Source organism: Phaenicophaeus curvirostris, chromosome 4, assembly GCF_032191515.1.
Source record: "Phaenicophaeus curvirostris isolate KB17595 chromosome 4, BPBGC_Pcur_1.0, whole genome shotgun sequence".
Lineage (NCBI taxonomy): Eukaryota > Metazoa > Chordata > Aves > Cuculiformes > Cuculidae > Phaenicophaeus > Phaenicophaeus curvirostris.
Window position 1 is genome coordinate 46,952,339 of NC_091395.1, and position 18,400 is coordinate 46,970,738.

Here is an 18,400-nt window from a genome sequence, read left to right on the forward strand (position 1 = left end):
CAAAATCTTTTTGAAACCTTTCTTCTTCTAAATGAAAATCCAAGTATTGCATTGAAATCCAACATCTGATGCTCTGCATTATAGCTGCTCTCCTAAGAAGCAGCTGACAAAGCTTTTAGATTGTTTATCTTAAATGATAACTGCAGTAATACAACACAAACCTCCCTCCTTTGCTATTATTTTAACAGTATGCAAAGAAAATATTTACCACAGTCTCTACAAAGCCGACAACATTTGCTTTAATTTTTATCTTGCTAGGAGAACACCAATTTTATCTACTCTTCAGAACAGTAAAAAAATCATATGATCAGCCAGCACAGTTAATGAAACTTATAGAGTATCTTCCATATGAGGCTAGTAGTAGTAACATGCGACTGTCACAGCTGTAACTGTGATGCAAGGCGATGCATGATGAAAGTAATCTGAGAAGTATAAAAGCAATGAGAAAAATTCAGCCAATGTTTCTGCTTGATGTAAATCTGGATGAATTCTGTGGACCTCAGATGCAAGTATGTGTTTATGCATGCTGGAAGGAACATGATTCTGGAAAAGGAGGATGTCTGCATAGTGCTTTGCACCAAAACATCACACTTTGATACACGCATATAGAATGACAAAGGGAAGAATAGCTGTGGACCCCAAGTACAACTTCAGTGGCAGACTGCAATGGACAAGAAGGGTTGAATAAAGAAGGTGCAACAAGAGCACCACAGGATTAGCTCTTTCCATAGTTCACCTGCACAGTAGATTTCCTGCTCCAGTAAACTATCCAGTCTTCATGTAAGACAGGATAAAATCTTGCTCATTTAAAATCAGAAGGCTCCAATTGCAAGTTAAACCAAATATACCCTGAAAGTGGTCTGCTGTGCTGTTTTGTCTGGACACAAAGCTGTATGTTCTTTTGCTGATACGGTTATTCAGAATTAGAATGTACACTTTACTTCATGAGGAGAAAAACTCACTTGTTCAGGCTCTGTTTTCCTTTCTCTGCATGTTGTTTTCATTCATTCCACCACAGCCAAACCTGAGTGAAGCCAATGTTGTGTACTGGCTTAATATATTCCATGCCATCTGATGTCTTAGTTACAATAAAGGAGCAAATTTGTGTTTGATTTTATTCTTGCTGGTTATTAATAGCATTTTAATAAGGTCAAGCTGTCAGCTGAATTTGGCTTTTTTTGCTTAGTTAAGCCATTTTGTGAAACAATCTGACCATACAGTTATTACAGGTATAATAGCAAGACTGACAATGCTTATGGCAAAATAACCATGAAAGATTGGTGAAGGTCGAAAACAACTATTGGCAGATTAATGATGTAAACAGAGACTATGGAGTGAGATGTGATTTTTTTTTATTATTTTTTTTAACAGCGCTTTAAGGCACTGACTATTAATACTTGAACATTTTTGTTGCCACCTATACATACCATCATGTAATAATACTCATAATATTGAGTCAGACTTCTGTCCTAAGTAACCTGGGTATATTTTAATAGGTGGCTTTTTAAAGCCTTCTCATATACCTGTGAGCAACAGGTGCAGTTAGAAAGAAAATCCAGATGTTTCTGACAACCAAATAGTGAAAACAAGAGCTTGGATTGCTACTCAAAGCATTTTATTAAAAAGAGCTCAGATTGGTTTTATGGATTATGCTGAGATTTAATATTAGCAGATGAGAATTAAACCAGACTGACTTCCTAATCTGTGCCAGGACAGAAATTTGAAATTAGAAAATGCAGGAAGAGTTTAAACTGTCAGACAATGTGCAAATCATTCTTTCCTTTCTCCTTACTTGTGACTTTGTTGACTTTCAGTACTTTCCTGACAGAGTTAACATGAAGTTTTCTTTCCTTATGCTCATCATTTTGTGTGTGTGTGCGTGTGTGTACAATCAATTTAATGAGATTTTAAAAAGCAAAACATAACAAATCTTTAGAAGACATATTCAAAATAAAAGTAAAGACTGTTGAAAATGGTGGAAGCCTTAGTAGTAGTAGTATTGTAGTTGTTTTTGTTGTTGTTATTTTTGTATCTTTAAGTGCCTTACTGTAGTGTTTTAATATTCTGCTTATTAGGTACAGATTATTAGATAAGGAAGTGTAACATTGTAATTCACTGATCATGTTCAAATTATATCCTGAAGCACCTGTATCAGTGTGGAACTATGAAATCAAAGGACTCAATTTATGATTTAATTTACTTCAGTTGTGAAGTTAAAGCTTTCTGTTGGTCAAAAAGTTTTAAAGAACTTGGAGCAACAGGATGAAACATGCCCTCATGACATAACAATATCAACAAGAACGTTAATTTCAAGCTATATCTGGAGTAGTTATTTGTATCAGTGAGAGCTGGCATTTAATGGCAATGTTGTCTGGCTTCCATTGGTCACCAGGGTTAAGATGCTCATTAGAATGAATATAGATGTTCCTAAAAAAACCTCCAGCACTGCAACAAATGCAAGTAACAGAACAGCAATACTTTCGAAGTATACTTGAAGATAGTTAAAAGTGAGAACGTGGGCTTTTGTATAGCAAACTGTACTATTTTGAAAGAGAAACTACATAAACAACAATAGCAAAATTTGGGTTTGAAGTATGTTTTCCGGATGAGAAGTTTGAAGTGGTTTACTGTTTTGTTTTGTTTGCTTGGTGTTTTTCAGTGAAATATGAAGAGCTGTATTGTTTCTCATTCAATCCAAAATTAGATAAAGAAGAACGAGAACAAGGCTGGAAGTTTGTTGACCTCAATGAAGAATATAATCGGATGGGTATTCCAAACGATTATTGGCAGATTAGTGATGTAAACAGAGACTATGGAGTGAGTTGTGATTTTTTTTTTTTGTTACAGAGGCTGTGAAGTGAATCACCAGTATGACTGTGGACTGCTAAAGTGCTTATGTGCAGGATTCCTTTGCACTCAGTGCTGTACACACATGTAGTAGGGTGCAGTTGTTCCACTCTTTCACATAAAAAGGCACATGGAAAGGATATGCCTTTGTTTAATACACGTGGAAAGTAAGCACAGAAAACTTGTACACAGCCGTTTTTACACATTAGTGCTTATCTTCCTGGGGAGAAGTTTAAATCATACATAATGTTAAATGTCTGAATAATAATTTTCCTGACATGTAGAGTTATATAAAATTACTACACAGTAATTTTAAGAAAAAAAATACTTTAAAAAGTGAATTTGGCAATATTTTTTCCTCACCGGCTATCCTCGCAATCCTTTTGAAGCCTCTGTTTCACTGTTAGTGGTTTTCACACTCACTTGACAGGTTATACCTCTTCGTAGCTGCATACTGTCCTGTCTAATTCAGTCTTCTATTATTGAAGTCCCTTGAATGTTAATTATTTGTGAGAAATCATAACCAAAGTATTTTTGAAGCAAGTTTGCATGTGCACTTTGTTGGCTCTGTTGCTGAAGCATACGCATGTTAAGGAAGTTCTCAGAGAAGACTGAGTGTGCTGTCAGGGTTTGTTTTCTTTTTTGTTAAAACACGTGGAAAAAATGTTTGAGCTTTTTTGAGATATAGTGTAGGAAATATGATGTCCTTCTGAATAAAACCCCAGTTCACCACAGCAGTGTCTGTGACCATAAGCCCTTTCTTTCTTTTCCTTTCTCCTTAATTACATATGTCTAATTCTCTCAAAACATAATTTCTTCATGGGTATCCCAGTTTGTTTAGTCATCTCAGAAAGTTCCAGGGAGATACTGGACATCCTTTTGATCCTAGCCAGAATGTCACAGGCAATATCAGGAGAAGGAAGCTAGACCAGGACCCCATTTGTGGTCTCACTTGTCTCCAGAGAAACTTCTGGGCTTTTTTCTGTAGGCTTATTGGGTTCCTTTCAGAAGTGGTAGGCATCATTAGGGCTACTTGGCTTTTGGTATCCTCATTTCATACAGACTAATTTATTTCTCCAGGTGCCCATTTTTTTAATTTTTTTTTTTATGATCAGATTTACTAGACAAATTTGACTCTGTAGTCCCTTCCTATCATAAATGAGGAGTGTTTGAGACCTTCACCCACTCCCATCCTTACTTCCAATTTCTACTACAGAAGAAATTGTAGCTGTATATAAAATCTTGCTGTACCTGATGAATCTTTTCTGGTACAAATGTATGCTATACATGTTTATTCTCAACAAAGCATGAATTAACATTTGGAAACAGCCCTTCAACCCTTCTTCTTCAGTTTTTCCATGCTTTAAAACTTCAAAAGACTGTATTGACAAATTGCAGTGATGTGTATACAATGGTGATGGAATATTCCCTGAGATCAGAGTTCCTTAGTATTTTAGTTTTGCTGCGGAGATGGCTGATATTGCTTGTATTTTGTACACCAAATAAACAGAATTTCCTTTCACAGGTCTGTGACTCCTATCCTACAGAAGTGTATGTACCAAAGTCTGCGACTGCACACATCATAGTAGGGAGCTCTAAATTTCGGAGCCGAAGGCGTTTCCCAGCCCTTTCCTACTACTACAAGGACAACAATGTAAGTATGAATTTGTAGCTTTGAAGCATTTACTTATTTTAGCTTTGCTTTTGTAATTCTTCCAGTAAGGTTTCACAAGAAGAAATCGGTGATTATTGTATACAGTAAAGAAGATGGGTTCGTGCAGTCTGGTTAATGTGGTTTGTGCATACAGGCACACACTGGAATTATGGTTAATTCATTAACAGGCATTTAATGCAGTCATTTAAATCCAGCTTCATCATCCAGTAAACACAAAAAATTGTAATCCCCGTATTGCAAGGAAGCGGAGTAGTACAAGGGGTCCTGACACATGGGTGGCAGGACAGTGAAGGCCAGTAGCACACAACTTAGCAGGTGATTGGGAGGAGAACAGAGCAATTCAGCATCTGGTAACCACCACAGCCTGAAAGCAAGGCTGAAAAAATGGTTGGGAATGCTGGGGGAAATACCTCCTTTTGATTTTGGAGGTTGCCAGCTGATAGAGCAATGGGCAGTAGCGGGGTAAGGTTTGTGATGGTAGATATGGAACAGCTATGGTAATGGCAGGTTGGGAAGAAGTCTGCTGCATGCAGGGGAGACGGGTGCCACTCATGTAGTCCTTCATACCCCCAAATGTTCCCATAGTTCCTTAGTACTGGCAAGTTTGATGATGATGTGACACCTTTCTCTGTGTCGTACAGGATCTGTGCACATATTATAAGATCAAACTGTGGAACTATCTACAGAGTTGGTGCAATAGCAACACTTGACCTTATCCCTTGCTCTACTCTTAAACATAGCCCAAGAAATTTTGTAGACATGTGCTTATACTAAGCAATTGTCCTTGGCCGGCAGGAGGTGATCTCTTGATGGATGTTGTGGGCAGTGATTCCCACTTATGATATCTAGCGGTCACTAGGTCAGCTTATCTTCCTATTTTGTGGTTCTGGCGATACAGCTGTTTCTAAAAGTGGCTGAACAGGATCTTAACCCCAAGCCTAACTTGACAGAGAAGCCCTTCTCTCATACTGGTGCCAGCACATACCTTAGCACTCTGGGCCCCCAGAATGATATAATGTAGTGGGCTCATAATTTCCTGAATCCTAACCTTCATCCACAACCCAAAAAGTAACTGTAATCTTGAGGTCTTTACCTGCCTTGTGTATGGTACACTATGAGTAAGGGAAAAATGTCTTCCTTCTGTTAAACTAACAGATTGTGGACACATTCATAGGTACTTTTTACTTCATGCAAAGGAGGTATAAGCATAAATTAAATCACTAAAATGTGTGCTTATCAGCAGGCAAGACTCTAGAGAACTAGTAATCTGTTTGCAGTAAGTATTAATGAAGTATGAACAGGTTTTCATGCAATTCAGGGTTTCTGTATTAAAGATCTGTATTTTACTAACTACTGATAGCTCAAAGACTTGCCTGAAAATGAGCACTTCCCTTCTCACAGTAGTAAATAATCTGTAGGGCAGTCTGCGTGGGTCACAACCTTCAGCAGGCAGATTCAGTTTATGCTTATGTTCACTGCTTAGAAAGTGCATGTATTGGCCCCTTACCCTCTGAAGATCTGGTGGCCTCTGCCTAGCAGAAATAAAATCATTTCTGCTCACCCATTTCACATTCTGTTTCTTCTTTCCCAGTTCCATTAAGAGGTCTGTTCCTGGTGGGTCTACAGAGAAACTCTCTTGCCTTCTTGAATAGCACTGATTAATAGCCGTACTCATCAGTACATCAGGCTGCCTGACCCACTTCCCATGCAGTAAGGTCTTTCTCCAGAGGCTGTGCTAAAAGCACACCACCACCAGTGCTCTAACTGCACGATATGTATTGCCTTCTCTTGGACTCATAGTGTCTCAGGCTGCTTAGTAAAGCATGTATTGGTGCAAGTTAGGTATCCTCACTATCATAACTGATAAGTGTGAGCGACAGTGCAAAAGGACCCATTCTTTATGTTATATCAATGTTCTTGTGATTGCAATGTTGTACTCTAGAGACTACGTTTCAGGAGTTGTTCCACATCAGGGAAATACTATATTTAAAATAGCTCTAAAACTTGGATCCAAGACTAGACTTGGACCAATGGGGTTTAGTATTTTCTTGCCTTTTAAAAAGTGCTATTTATTAACATCTGATTAATTTACCCATTCTGCCCTTCCCACGTAACTGTACCCCTATGCAAACATGTAATGAACTGGTTTTGTAAGTGTGTCTGGATGCTAAATAATTCTGCTTAGTAACTATATTGGGGTTTTTTGTTTGTCTGTTTTTCTGCAGGCCTCCATATGCAGAAGCAGCCAGCCTTTATCTGGCTTTAGTGCTCGATGCCTTGAGGATGAACAGATGCTGCAGGCCATTAGAAAAGCAAATCCAGGAAGTGATTTCATATATGTTGTTGACACTCGACCCAAAGTAAGTACATTAAATTTCTTGCGTGTCGCAAGGCTGAATTTGGGCTGAATACATTAGGGAAGATGCACAGCCCAAGTGACTGACTGTACTTCTGATCTTAGTTGCACCTGTTGAGCTTCACAGGTAAATCAGGATTTATCAGGGTAGGTAACTATATTACTGATGAGGTTACTGAAAAATAATTCCAATTATAAATCTGTATTTACTGTATTATCGCTTGTAATGTTGCAAACATCTGCCTGCTTGTGCTAAAATTTTCTGTCCTGCAAATGGGAAAATTTCAACAACCTGTGAAGAGGAAATTAAATTTACTCAGGCTACAAGAATTGAGGAGACCTTTGAATATCTCCAGCACTTTTGTCTTTTCAAGAGAGAATCTGAACTATGGTGAATAGTGATCTCATATGTGCTGCCGTATCTTTATAACGTACTAAAATCTTCAGCCCAGATAAAAGCTTTAGAAAAATTATGCTGTGCAGAAACAGAAACTCAGTAATGATCTAGAAGAGGTTTCAAGCTAACAAAGCATGTCCAAATTCAGCGAGCAAGCAAACATCCCAAGGTGATGGGGACTAGACAAGCTTCAGTAGTACTTGGAGGTGGGAGCAGGGATATGTTCTTTCACATATTATCAGTGCTTTGCCTACTGAACTTACCAAAGGATCTGAAGAAGAGAAACTGAAGGGGCAAATCTCCACAAAATCCCTAGTATATACAGGGGAGGAAAAGATAAAATGAGAGCGAAGGCTTGAGGAAAAGAAGGCTGTTTCAGCATCTTGAAGCTGGTGACTGATCCTGAAAGGGCAAGGTGGCTAAAGCTGAGAAACAGGAGGAATGGAGCAAGGAAGGGCGAATCTGGCAGAGCTGGAGCAGAAATGAGGAACCTTCTGGTTCACAGCTCTCTGAAGACCTGGGGGCTGGTGGGAAAGTGCTGGGCACTCACATCTGTAATGGGAGACAGCGGTCAGAAAATCACGGCCTTGGGATGTCTTGTTGCAGTTTGTAATTCGGTGACAACTTTGTCCTTCGGCTCTCTTTTTTTTATTGCAAAGACAAGGATAGTACCACCTTACTTGTGGTCCTTAGGAAAATGAATCGTGATGAGTACTAGGAAAGGATTCGTATGGCTGTGTTTGAAGCAGCTTTGGAAAGGAAGTACAGACCTGGCTGCCTAAATAATACTTGTTTAACAGTTTTCTGTTTGAGATAATATTTGTAGTTTAGCATTTCCTGGCCATTGATATTGGCACTCTTCCCTAATTCAGGAGGTTGCTCGTTGATGGGATTTATTACTAAGCACTTACTGACTTAGCTATTAATGATGTTTTCCAAGGTGATAACAGGAAGGTCTCATCCTGTAAACTTTTCTGGTAAGTGGCTTTGGTGAGACACCTCCTGTGTGCAGTGAAAAAAACCTGTTCTTTAAGTGGAGACTGAAATTAACTTGCTCAGTCATGAACGACTGCATATTTCCAGCAACACTGGCTTTTTCAGGAACCAGGCAGGAGGCAAAGGCTGTTTTCATTGAACTTCTCTAGAAAAAAAAGGTTTTGATATAAAGAAATTTGTATACACAGATTCTTAGTTCTCTCTCTTTGCACAGCAAGAATGGACTGTTTTCCTAAAGCTCTTGTGATCCTAAGTGCCACATAGAGTCTTTTTAAAATTTTGCAGCTCCTGATGCTTATATAAATCTAGAGCATGCAGAAGGTGATAGGTATCAGTGCGAACTGCTCCTGGCATTCCTTAGGAAACCTTTAACAAACATAAATGTAAGATATTGAGTCTTGTGCAAGGTTTCCTATTGCTCTAGGAGGCTAAAAACCTACTTGTCTATTCTCTCATCAGAACTGGTTTCTTGTAAAGAATCTGACTATTTGTGGGCCCTTCAGTTCAGCATTCTCAAATGCTCATATGCTGTCCTTCAGTGTGCTTGATAATCTTAAAAACAAAAGCTCTGACTGCAGAAGAAAGTTTTCCTTCCACTTCATCTAAATATACTGGGATGACCACATGCAGAGCTTTACTTAGGCTACTGTCTTTCTTAATTTTTTCCTTCCTTTGTGTGCTGACAGAAGCTTACTGCTTATGAGTAAAACAAATTAGATCTATAACTCATTGCAGCAAAACAGGACTCGATTATCCTGTACATTAAAGAAGATGCCAGGAAATCTGTCAGGTGAGGTCTGTTTCCTTTAGAGGTTTTCTCCTAATATTCACTGGGATTAAGTGAGGACAGGCACAATTTAGAGAGCTTTACAACTACTTTAAAAGCAACAGATGGAATTTTGGTAGGTGATGTGGAAAACTTGTTAGTAAATATTGTGGCAGCTGCAAAGTTTGGCAACTGACAATATTTAAAATAAATGAGTGTCAGAAAGCCTTGCAAATTTAACCTTGTATTTATTTGCTCTTAAAGAGGGCTATTTCAGACTGTCTTAATAAAGGATTTCTGTGATAAAATTGTTCTGTGGCAGAGGCAGTTAATAGCATTTATTATACTGAGGTTTAGGTCAGCTGGGGGCTAAATGTTTTTCATTTAGGGTTTCAGGGTTTGTGGTGGCTTAGACTCATGCATACAGATCTTTCTTCCTGGAGCTATGCGCTATTACAGAAAGACTGCTTCATTTTGCTTGTATTACAGCACTGATGTCTGCTTCAAAAGAGAAAGATTAGGATTCAGCAGATAATTTGTATCTTTCCAGCAAGTCACACTGAGGACTGTGTCCTTAAAAGACATGTGTTCACAGGCTGTATTTTTTTTTTTATTGTTCACTGATAATCAAAACATCAGCAGACTGCTGGTTGATGTACAAGAAAATTGATTTTGCCTGCACTTCTTCCTGAATTGCATTTTGCAAGTTAAAGGAAGTTTTACGCAAGACTTGAGTAAATGAAAAATGCTGGGGTTTTGCCTAGATTCCTTCTGTTGTATCATGAAATTTATGTCATGTTTCAATTCCTAGGTGGTCCACAAATGTTAACTGTTAATAATTATAAATGTTAATATTTCTGTTGCCAAATTCAGATCATGGGAATGGATGCACTAGAAGGTGTGAAATATCTTTAATATCTTCACGTATTAAATTGGACGGAATGAAAGAACTGAAAAGCGGTCTTGCCTATCCATTTTCTTATGTATCTAAAATGAAATTATGATGGTATAAAAAGCTTTTAGTGTTTAGCTGTTTCCTTTGAAAGTTAAGAGGTCAAATTTAGTCCATGGAAATGTATTTTGAGATATGGCATTAAAAAACTAGACTTTTTAGTCTTAATTGGTGATAAATTGGAGCAGACAATCAGTCCTACTCAATCACATGCATTTGGCTCCAAATTAAAATTGAATATAGGGAGAATGTGTGTTTGGGGTGGAGGAAACACATTTTTGTATATCCCATGATACCACTAGCTGAAAATTGAACTATATTATTGTGAATTTCAGAAGGGACCACAAAAGTACAACAGATCAACAATACTTCCTGTGATGCTGGGAATTAAATGGGAAACAGTTATCCACATAGTCCTGTATTCCCAGGGCAGTGCCTAAGAGATACTTTTTTAAATTTTTTTTTCGTGAACATTGGCTCACTGCAATGAAAATGAGTCACTTTTTGTCTGCCTGATGCTTGATAAGGTCTCTCTCAAAGCTTTCTTGGTGCCCTCCAGTGTGGATTTGCAATATCCATCGCTATTTAAAACATAGCTTTTACCTGAGGGGAAGCTGCTGTGCTTGGAGGTGTGGAGGTTCTGCCACATGGACTCCTTTGTTACTCCTGAAGCCTTGGGAATTTCAAGGGCTCCCCAGCCTTACAGTGCACGTTTCATAGACGAACAGGGACGTCATACAGAAAGACAATTTCTTTCTATTGGAGAGTGAGATTTTGCTAGAGGAAATAAGTAATAGTAAGAAAAACCCCAGGTAAGGTAATAAAGTAAAAGTACTTAATTAATTTCTATCAGCTCTAACTTTTAGCCTGGAGATCAAAATTTGATATAAGGAGCTTAGCAGACAGTTTTCTTTTCCCCCGAAGAATCTCAAAAGGGAGGAAAATAAACATAAACCCCCTTTAATTTTATGCTAGGGAAAACTGAACTAAAGAAGCATCTAGCGACTTTCTCAGGCCAGGAGGCAAGTAACAGATTCAAATATAAAAAACCAGCTTCCAGTTGAATGTATTTTTTGCTGAAGGACAACAAAATATTTGATAGTGCTACATTGCATATGAAAATATTTGTGGTAATTTTGTTAATTCAAATCTTTTGTGGTCTTATACAACCAGAGCTAAGATACTATACACTTAGGAAAAACTACTACAACTCTCTCTTCATTATTCCAAGCTTTAAAGAAGAAGCTATATCAACTTTTGGATGATTTGAAGAGTAAAACACAGTAATTTGAGCAATGTTATGGTGTAGATGCTCTATAAAACGTGGCAGATAAGACACTGCCACCTCCTGGGTGTATTCTGCTAGTAAATATAATGCTGATCAAAAATAAAATCAGAATAGCCTTTTGAAAACAAACCCAAACCTTTACACTCTTGCAAAGGAGCCCTTCCCAAGTTATATTTGTTGTGCCTAACCTCACTAATGAAGTTAACGCTCAAAATGTGTGAAATAGAGGCCAGATTCTCAGTGCCCTGCAGTAGGCTGCAAAACAGATCCCCAGTTCCTAACCTGTTGTGTTGACACTGTGATAAATGCTTCCTATTTGTGCCTAACTTAAATCACTCTGATTTATTGCAGTAGACTGTGAGCTTTGTTTTGAAAAGGATCTGTTTGCTACTGAATTTAATCCAATTTTCCCTGGTTGTGGTTTTTTTTTTTTTTTCTAGCTCAATGCAATGGCAAACAGAGCAGCAGGGAAGGGATATGAAAATGAAGATAACTACTCCAACATCAAGTTTCAATTCATAGGCATTGAGAACATCCACGTCATGAGAAACAGTCTGCAGAAAATGCTTGAAGGTAATACTCTTCTTTATTGAAAACTAAAGGAAAGACACCTTTGCCTGGTGTGATGCATGCAACTGCCTGCTGGCTAATTTGACCCATGCAATGGTGCATCATTGCAGCTAGTGATATTTTCCTAATTGTGCAAACACCTAGTTTCATGAGCGAAATCCATATATCATTTACTTCAGTAACAAAATTAATTTGGCTTCAATGCAACTTACTGCTACTATATCTTTTTTTTTGTTTTACAGTTTGATGTTATAATGAAAAAAAAAACCTTACTGCTGACTTGATGCTAGTGAAAAATACAGGATTTTTTTTTAACTGCTGAAAAACTATGATTTGAATTTTTTGTGTATGGTCAATAAGGTAATTACGCATTTTAGACTACGAATTGTAATGGAAACTTACTCATGCCCTATATACAGCATGTCACATCAGGTTTACTTATGAAACTCACAGTCAATAGGCGTAACCATTCAGTACCTTCATAATCCCATGGAAATTAAGAATAATTGCTTTAGAAACACTGATCAGAGTATAAATGAGCACATCTGTACTGATGTTTAATATTTGGATTACATTACCTTTTAGAGGCCTTCTGGGAAAAGTGTAAGAATAAATAAGCCATCCTTGACCCTCAGTGGCTTGTTGATTTTTTTAACAAGCCAATAGTAACTACTGCTCGCTCCACTCCACAGAGTCTCAGTATTTACTTCATGTATATCGTTAACACTTTCTGTTACCTCCTGGATCAGCTTGATCTAGCTATTCTTGACTTTTTAGTCTTCATCTGTTTCCATAGTCTGCATGTAAATGTGAATTTTGGATCTAGGAAGGGCTTACATTTTCCATGAGAGTACAAGCAGTTTATGAAAACTAGCAGTAAAGTGTGGTGCAGGTAGAACAGTCAGTCTCTTCATGACATATTTTTACATAATTCCTCAGTCTAAAGGAAGGAAAAGAGAAGGATTTTTATTTCACTACAAAGACTTCTTTGGCTAGGAGAGAGATCAGGTGAATGAACCTGTCCCTTTATTTGTTCAGCTTAAGACCATCAAAGTTAAAATAGCAAACAACCAGCCTTGCTGTATGGGACAGTGCTGTGTATTATTTTTGAGCCAAAAGTTCATGAGACAGGTCCATGGCCCAAACTGACATTAAACAAGGTGACTTTTAATGCATTTAACACTTCAGGCTGCTTGGGGGAGCATAACTTCTTAGCATCTATTTTTAAATGAGCCATATGTTCAAAACATCTGCTTTTTTCATAGGTTTTATATTTGCTATGTTGAAATCTCATATTTAACAACATGGCTGATAAGATTAGAAATTAGAGAAGTGCAGTACATGATTTCAAGTACTTGAGTATTTCTTTTAAAAAAAGAAATTATGACTGTCAAGGTATGAACAGGGTTTTTTTTCTCATGTAAGGGGCTGCATAGTTCTTATCTTTTTTCCATTTGTAGTAATTGCCTGTTCATCTGCTTTCCTTGTGGCCTTTAAAAGGTTATTTATTATCTGAGGTGTGCATACAAAAGGAAACAGAATCAAAAAGGCTTCCAAGGACAGTGATGATATAAATTTAATATGGCTTTAAATTTTCATCAATGAGTACTTAAACATATCTGGGTAAAACACATTACACTACAGGCATTAAAAAATATGTCTGCTGCTCATGATCTGTTGTGAGATGTAATAAAAATGTTTGAAGCAATAAATAAGGCTGATGAAAACAGAAAACTGGTTTTAGTTAAATGTGGCTGTAGTGTTGCTTGGAAGTGTACAGCATGGAAAAGAGGACATAAAGACATAAAGGGTCTGATGTGTTGCAGGAATTAAGAAGTGAAGGTTGGAGGACTTTTTTTACATGAGACTGCAGATTATTTTCATAATACAACTTTAAATAACTTGCAATACTCGATTACTTGGTTTTCCATTAGAGAATGCACTTAACATTAGGAATGTGTTCATTTCAATGACATTTATTTAGGAAAAAGCTGAAGAAATATACTCATCCTTACAATAACCTCAATAACTTATTTGAGTAGGTAAAAAATACTTGGTTTCAGCTTGTGATTTTTACTGACTTTAATTCTAGCAATTTTATTTATTTTAAATTTAATATGTTTTTACTCTTGTATAATGTTACTTTTTGGCAGTGCATATCAGCAGTATAAAATTAATTATTAGGATAATAAGAATAGACTGTACTCTTCAAGTAAAATGTGCTTCAATGTGTTAGAATTTCCTTCAGAACAAGAAAAATTATTCTACTTTTGTCTCTACTGCCTCATATTGCTTTAGTATAGTATTGTTTTTTTCATTTAGAGGTAGAGATATGTGAAGATCCTTGTGATAATTTTGATCCTGTGCACAGCCTCCTAGAAATAGTTTTTAATATTAGGAGGAAATGCTGCATGAGGACTTTTCTCAGCAAAGATTCAAGGGCTGATTGAGGCTGCTATTTGGCATTTGTGATGGGGTTAGCTTTGCTGTACATCCAGGGGCCAACCAAGACCTGACCCCTCCTTTGTTGTGCATTGAGATGATGACCTTGCATGCTCCCTGTATGTATTTAAACAGCAAATATGAGCTTCTCCTCCTCTAATACCAGGAGCACTTGTTGCTGAGGGCAGCCCTCTGATCCTTGGACTTCAGTGACAGATCAGCCAGAAAGAGAGCCTGAGGCTTTCATCTGCAGCATTTACTCTTTCCTCTACTTATGGTCATCCTGCCAGAAATGGGGCAACTGATCCAGCATCCCCTTCTGGTACTTTTGCTGGTGGAAGAGCTGGTTTCCACCACGTGTCCTGTTTCTTCCTCTCCTCCTGAGGAAGGGAGCTGGATTGCTGTGAGCTCTCAATCTCTTGATTTACCTGTATGCAGAGAGAGAGTGGAGCAGGTCTTATTTCTCCAATACTTTGGTACCTTTTCTGCTGAGGTGGACGTGCCTTTTCGCCTTAGGATAAGCCTCATAATTGAATTAATAAATTAACTCACTCTTAAAGTCTGGATCAGTAGCCAAAATCATGTGAAATATACAGTGTATGCCTTTAGGACAGTCTGAACTTTGCTCAGTGAAGTGGTTGGTAAATATTGACTGTAATTTGGTAGTGGGAATGAGCAAAGCACTATTTCAGCTTTACCTTCAGCTTTTGTAAACAGACAGGGCAGCTTCAGCCAGAATGCAGCTACTAATTGGTCATGCTTCCATCTGCCCAGGACCATTAATCATGAGAAAAGCTCTTTGCTGTCAGTGCACCTATCTATGCAATGTCTTGCAAAAATTACTTTTAAAATAACCATCTGGAAGAGGCCTTATGTACAAAGATTTCAAGACTCTGTATGGACAGACTAGGCTCTTTTGCCTCTGAATTAAACAGAGTTAAGATTGTCAGATACATTCTGATGTGGTATAAAATCCAAATCTGGCTTGTAATATTAAATTCCACTCACATTGAAGGAAACAAAAGTTTTGCCATTGGTCATAACAGCTAAAAAAATTTATCAGACTTAATGATTCCCAGAGACAAGGGACTTCCTAAGACATTATTAATTCACAAGTCATACGTGTATGATTCTACATGGATCAAAATAAATTTGTAATCTATTTATGTGGCAAATTTAGTAACTTGCTCTTGAAAATAGATTTACCAAATATTGTTGACTGTTTGCTGCTGGGTTGAGATATTTGAAGTAGTTTCTGATTGTCCTTTTTTTTTCTTCTGTTGTCACAAAATCTGTAATATTAAAAAAATAGACACTTGGATACAGCAGGCTAGAAACTTTATGTTGGAAAAACTGAGAGGTTTGTTTTTTCCCTTAAACATGGCACAGACTTAGGAAAATCTTCATGAAAACATTTTCCTTGATGAATTATGGCTTTTCCTCATCAGCAGAATACTTCCCAGCTGCAGTGAACTTCTAAGAAGGTTTTGTTCAGGGATGGAGAACCACTGAGCGAATTGCTTTAGCTCAAACACCATCATTGCTAGTGATGCTGAAGGGTAGGTTTGGTGGACCTGCTCTTACAGAGCTTCATCACCAAACGTGGTTGGGAATAGGAGGCTGTGGCACCATTTAGGTGGCCATCTCCCAGTCCGACAGCAAAAGTCATACGCTTTCTGTTTCCAACAGGACATCCTCTCTCAGGTGTTTGAAAACTTCACTCCCAACACAATTTTGGAAAATCTGTGCTGCACAGAAGGATGTATTTTGTAAACTGCTTGTAGATTATCAAACGTGCTTTCTTCCAGTGTTTAAATTTGACTGGGAAGTAGCCATTCTTTGCAAAAGATGGTTTTACACGGGTGCTATCTGAAGAGGTAACACTTAGGTTGAACAGTCAGTGAAAGCTTAAGGGACTATTATTACTGAACACTTAAGATCTATCATATTTTACAGTTTGTGAGCTGAAATCGCCTTCAATGAGTGATTTTCTGTGGGGCCTAGAAAATTCTGGCTGGCTGAAGCATATCAAAGCCATTATGGACGCTGGAATTTTTATTGCAAAGGTAAAAGTATGTAAAATGAGAACAAAACTTGAACTGACCAGATACAGAAAGTGAGGATTAAATTCTCTGCTTGAGGGTACATTCTGTTATCTTCAGTGATGTTGTGTCTGAAAAAAAAACCCATCTTGCAATGCTTCATATATGAAGCAAGATGATTCTTGGGTGCTGTTGTGTGGACGTTTTGCTAATAAGGTAAAAAAAACTTTGTGTTCTTTTCAGTGAAGAATTCAAATGTACTAAAGCCTCTACTAGCTGTATCTTGTTATGGCAGGTATTTCATTGTTCTTACTTTACTCCCCAGCAGTGACTGTTGCTGTTTCTTTCCCTCTTTCCCTGCCTCCTCCACTGGTTTCTGGACATTTTCTTTGTTGAAGGTTTCTGTTTGAGGACTACTTCTTTGCATGGTAATTCTAATAGAGGAATATTAGCTACTAAGTTATCCCCTCTAAATTTAGAGACCAGCTAAATTTACCTCCTAAACCAACTCTTATGTATTACTACGGCCAAATTCTCTAGCAGCTCCTATTCTTACATACTTGGGAACTGTTTGAGAAAACAGTTGTTGGCTTTGGTAAGAAATTATTTCCCCTGATCCCATCCAACATAATGCAGATATTTATCATCTACCAACAGAAGTTTAAATTTCATTACCCCCTTCCTTGTGCTCTGCCATTTTCTGTTTCAGTTCTTATTCTAAGGTTACTATGTCAATTTCTTTTAGGCATTTTTATTCACATGGCCTACTACATACGACTATATGGATAAAACTCCATGGATTTCCCTCCTCAATAATTGCTTGTTTCTCTTGCTTTGCTTCTTCCTGCACAGCAGCAACCGTAGTTTCTTAACTGAACAGCAGCTCTGGGATAAATGCACATGCTTTCATTTCTTCCAGCCCTACTAGCTTTCATTAGCTAGTCTTAAAATACTGTCCAAAAAATTTATCCATTGTTTATATACTTGCTAGCTTCATGTCTCCTCAGACATGCATTTTGACCTGTTCTTATTTGTACAGTTCCCAGTTATCTATCTCCAGCCTACAAGGGCTCTATTTTGGCAGAATTTACTTGTCTCTTGAGATTAACACAGAGAATTTATTATTTCTCGTTCCCTGTTAAGCCCAAACTTAACTTAAATGTTTGTTTTTCTAAGCAGTATCGTTCCTAACCTCTTTTATTTCTCTACTTTCTAAATTTAGTTCTCTTTAGAAATTACAAAGGCCAAAACTCTTAGCATTTAAAAAACCAAAACCTCAAGTTCTCCAGGTGCTGGAGAACTTAGTATGATCTCTTCCTTGTGTTTTTATGTATAAAATGGCATCCTCTCTGCCCAGTTATTTATGTTAAAGATACTGATACAATCTTGCACATTAGATATGGAAGTTTACCACTACCACAGGCTTCCCCATAAATCCTCACAAGTATGTCATCACTGTGCAATGCAGTATAGTGTAATAATAGCCAAGCTAGCACTGGCATCAAAAGAAGACAGTGCTGTTATTGACATTACTGTCAAGAAGGGAAATTAAGAACTGTATTGCAAATATGGCTGCTTTGTTGCTGGTATGCATATTAGAGCATTAGCAGCATCTTAATCTGCTTTAGGTAGTTGTCTGTTCTGATAGACTGATGTATTTTAATTAAATGGATCCCACATCCTCCTGTACTGGAGCATAAATAGGTAATGTTGCAACCACCATAATGAATGGGATGGGATGAGATTAAGACTTGCAAATGAGAGGAATAACACTCAACATAATTCAAGAACTTTGTGGCAGACTGAAAAAATAAACAAGGTTTCCCAGTTCCATAATACTCTATTGCTCTGCCTCACTGTTCCTCTCTTACTGTTGCCTTTCTTTCTGCTTGTGAAATTTCTGACTTTTTCTATATCCTTAGGCTGTGGCTGAGGAAGGTGTGAGTGTTCTTGTTCACTGCTCTGATGGCTGGGATAGGACAGCCCAGGTTTGCTCGGTAGCGAGCCTTCTATTGGATCCATATTACAGAACTATGAAGGGATTCATGGTAAGCGGGTTGCTTTCACAG

The 18,400-nt window shown here is 37.7% G+C and overlaps 1 protein-coding gene across 1 annotated transcript in view; it reads left to right on the top strand.

Moving 5' to 3' along the window:
* The window catches only part of MTMR7 (myotubularin related protein 7), a 45,636-nt gene that overhangs the window by 19,797 nt on the left and 7,439 nt on the right, over positions 1-18,400 (top strand). The window contains exons 4-9 of the mRNA XM_069855954.1: positions 2,660-2,817; positions 4,373-4,501; positions 6,748-6,882; positions 11,718-11,850; positions 16,246-16,355; positions 18,254-18,379. Coding sequence (XP_069712055.1) covers positions 2,660-2,817; positions 4,373-4,501; positions 6,748-6,882; positions 11,718-11,850; positions 16,246-16,355; positions 18,254-18,379 — 791 coding nt within the window. The remainder of the gene's footprint in view (positions 1-2,659; positions 2,818-4,372; positions 4,502-6,747; positions 6,883-11,717; positions 11,851-16,245; positions 16,356-18,253; positions 18,380-18,400) is intronic.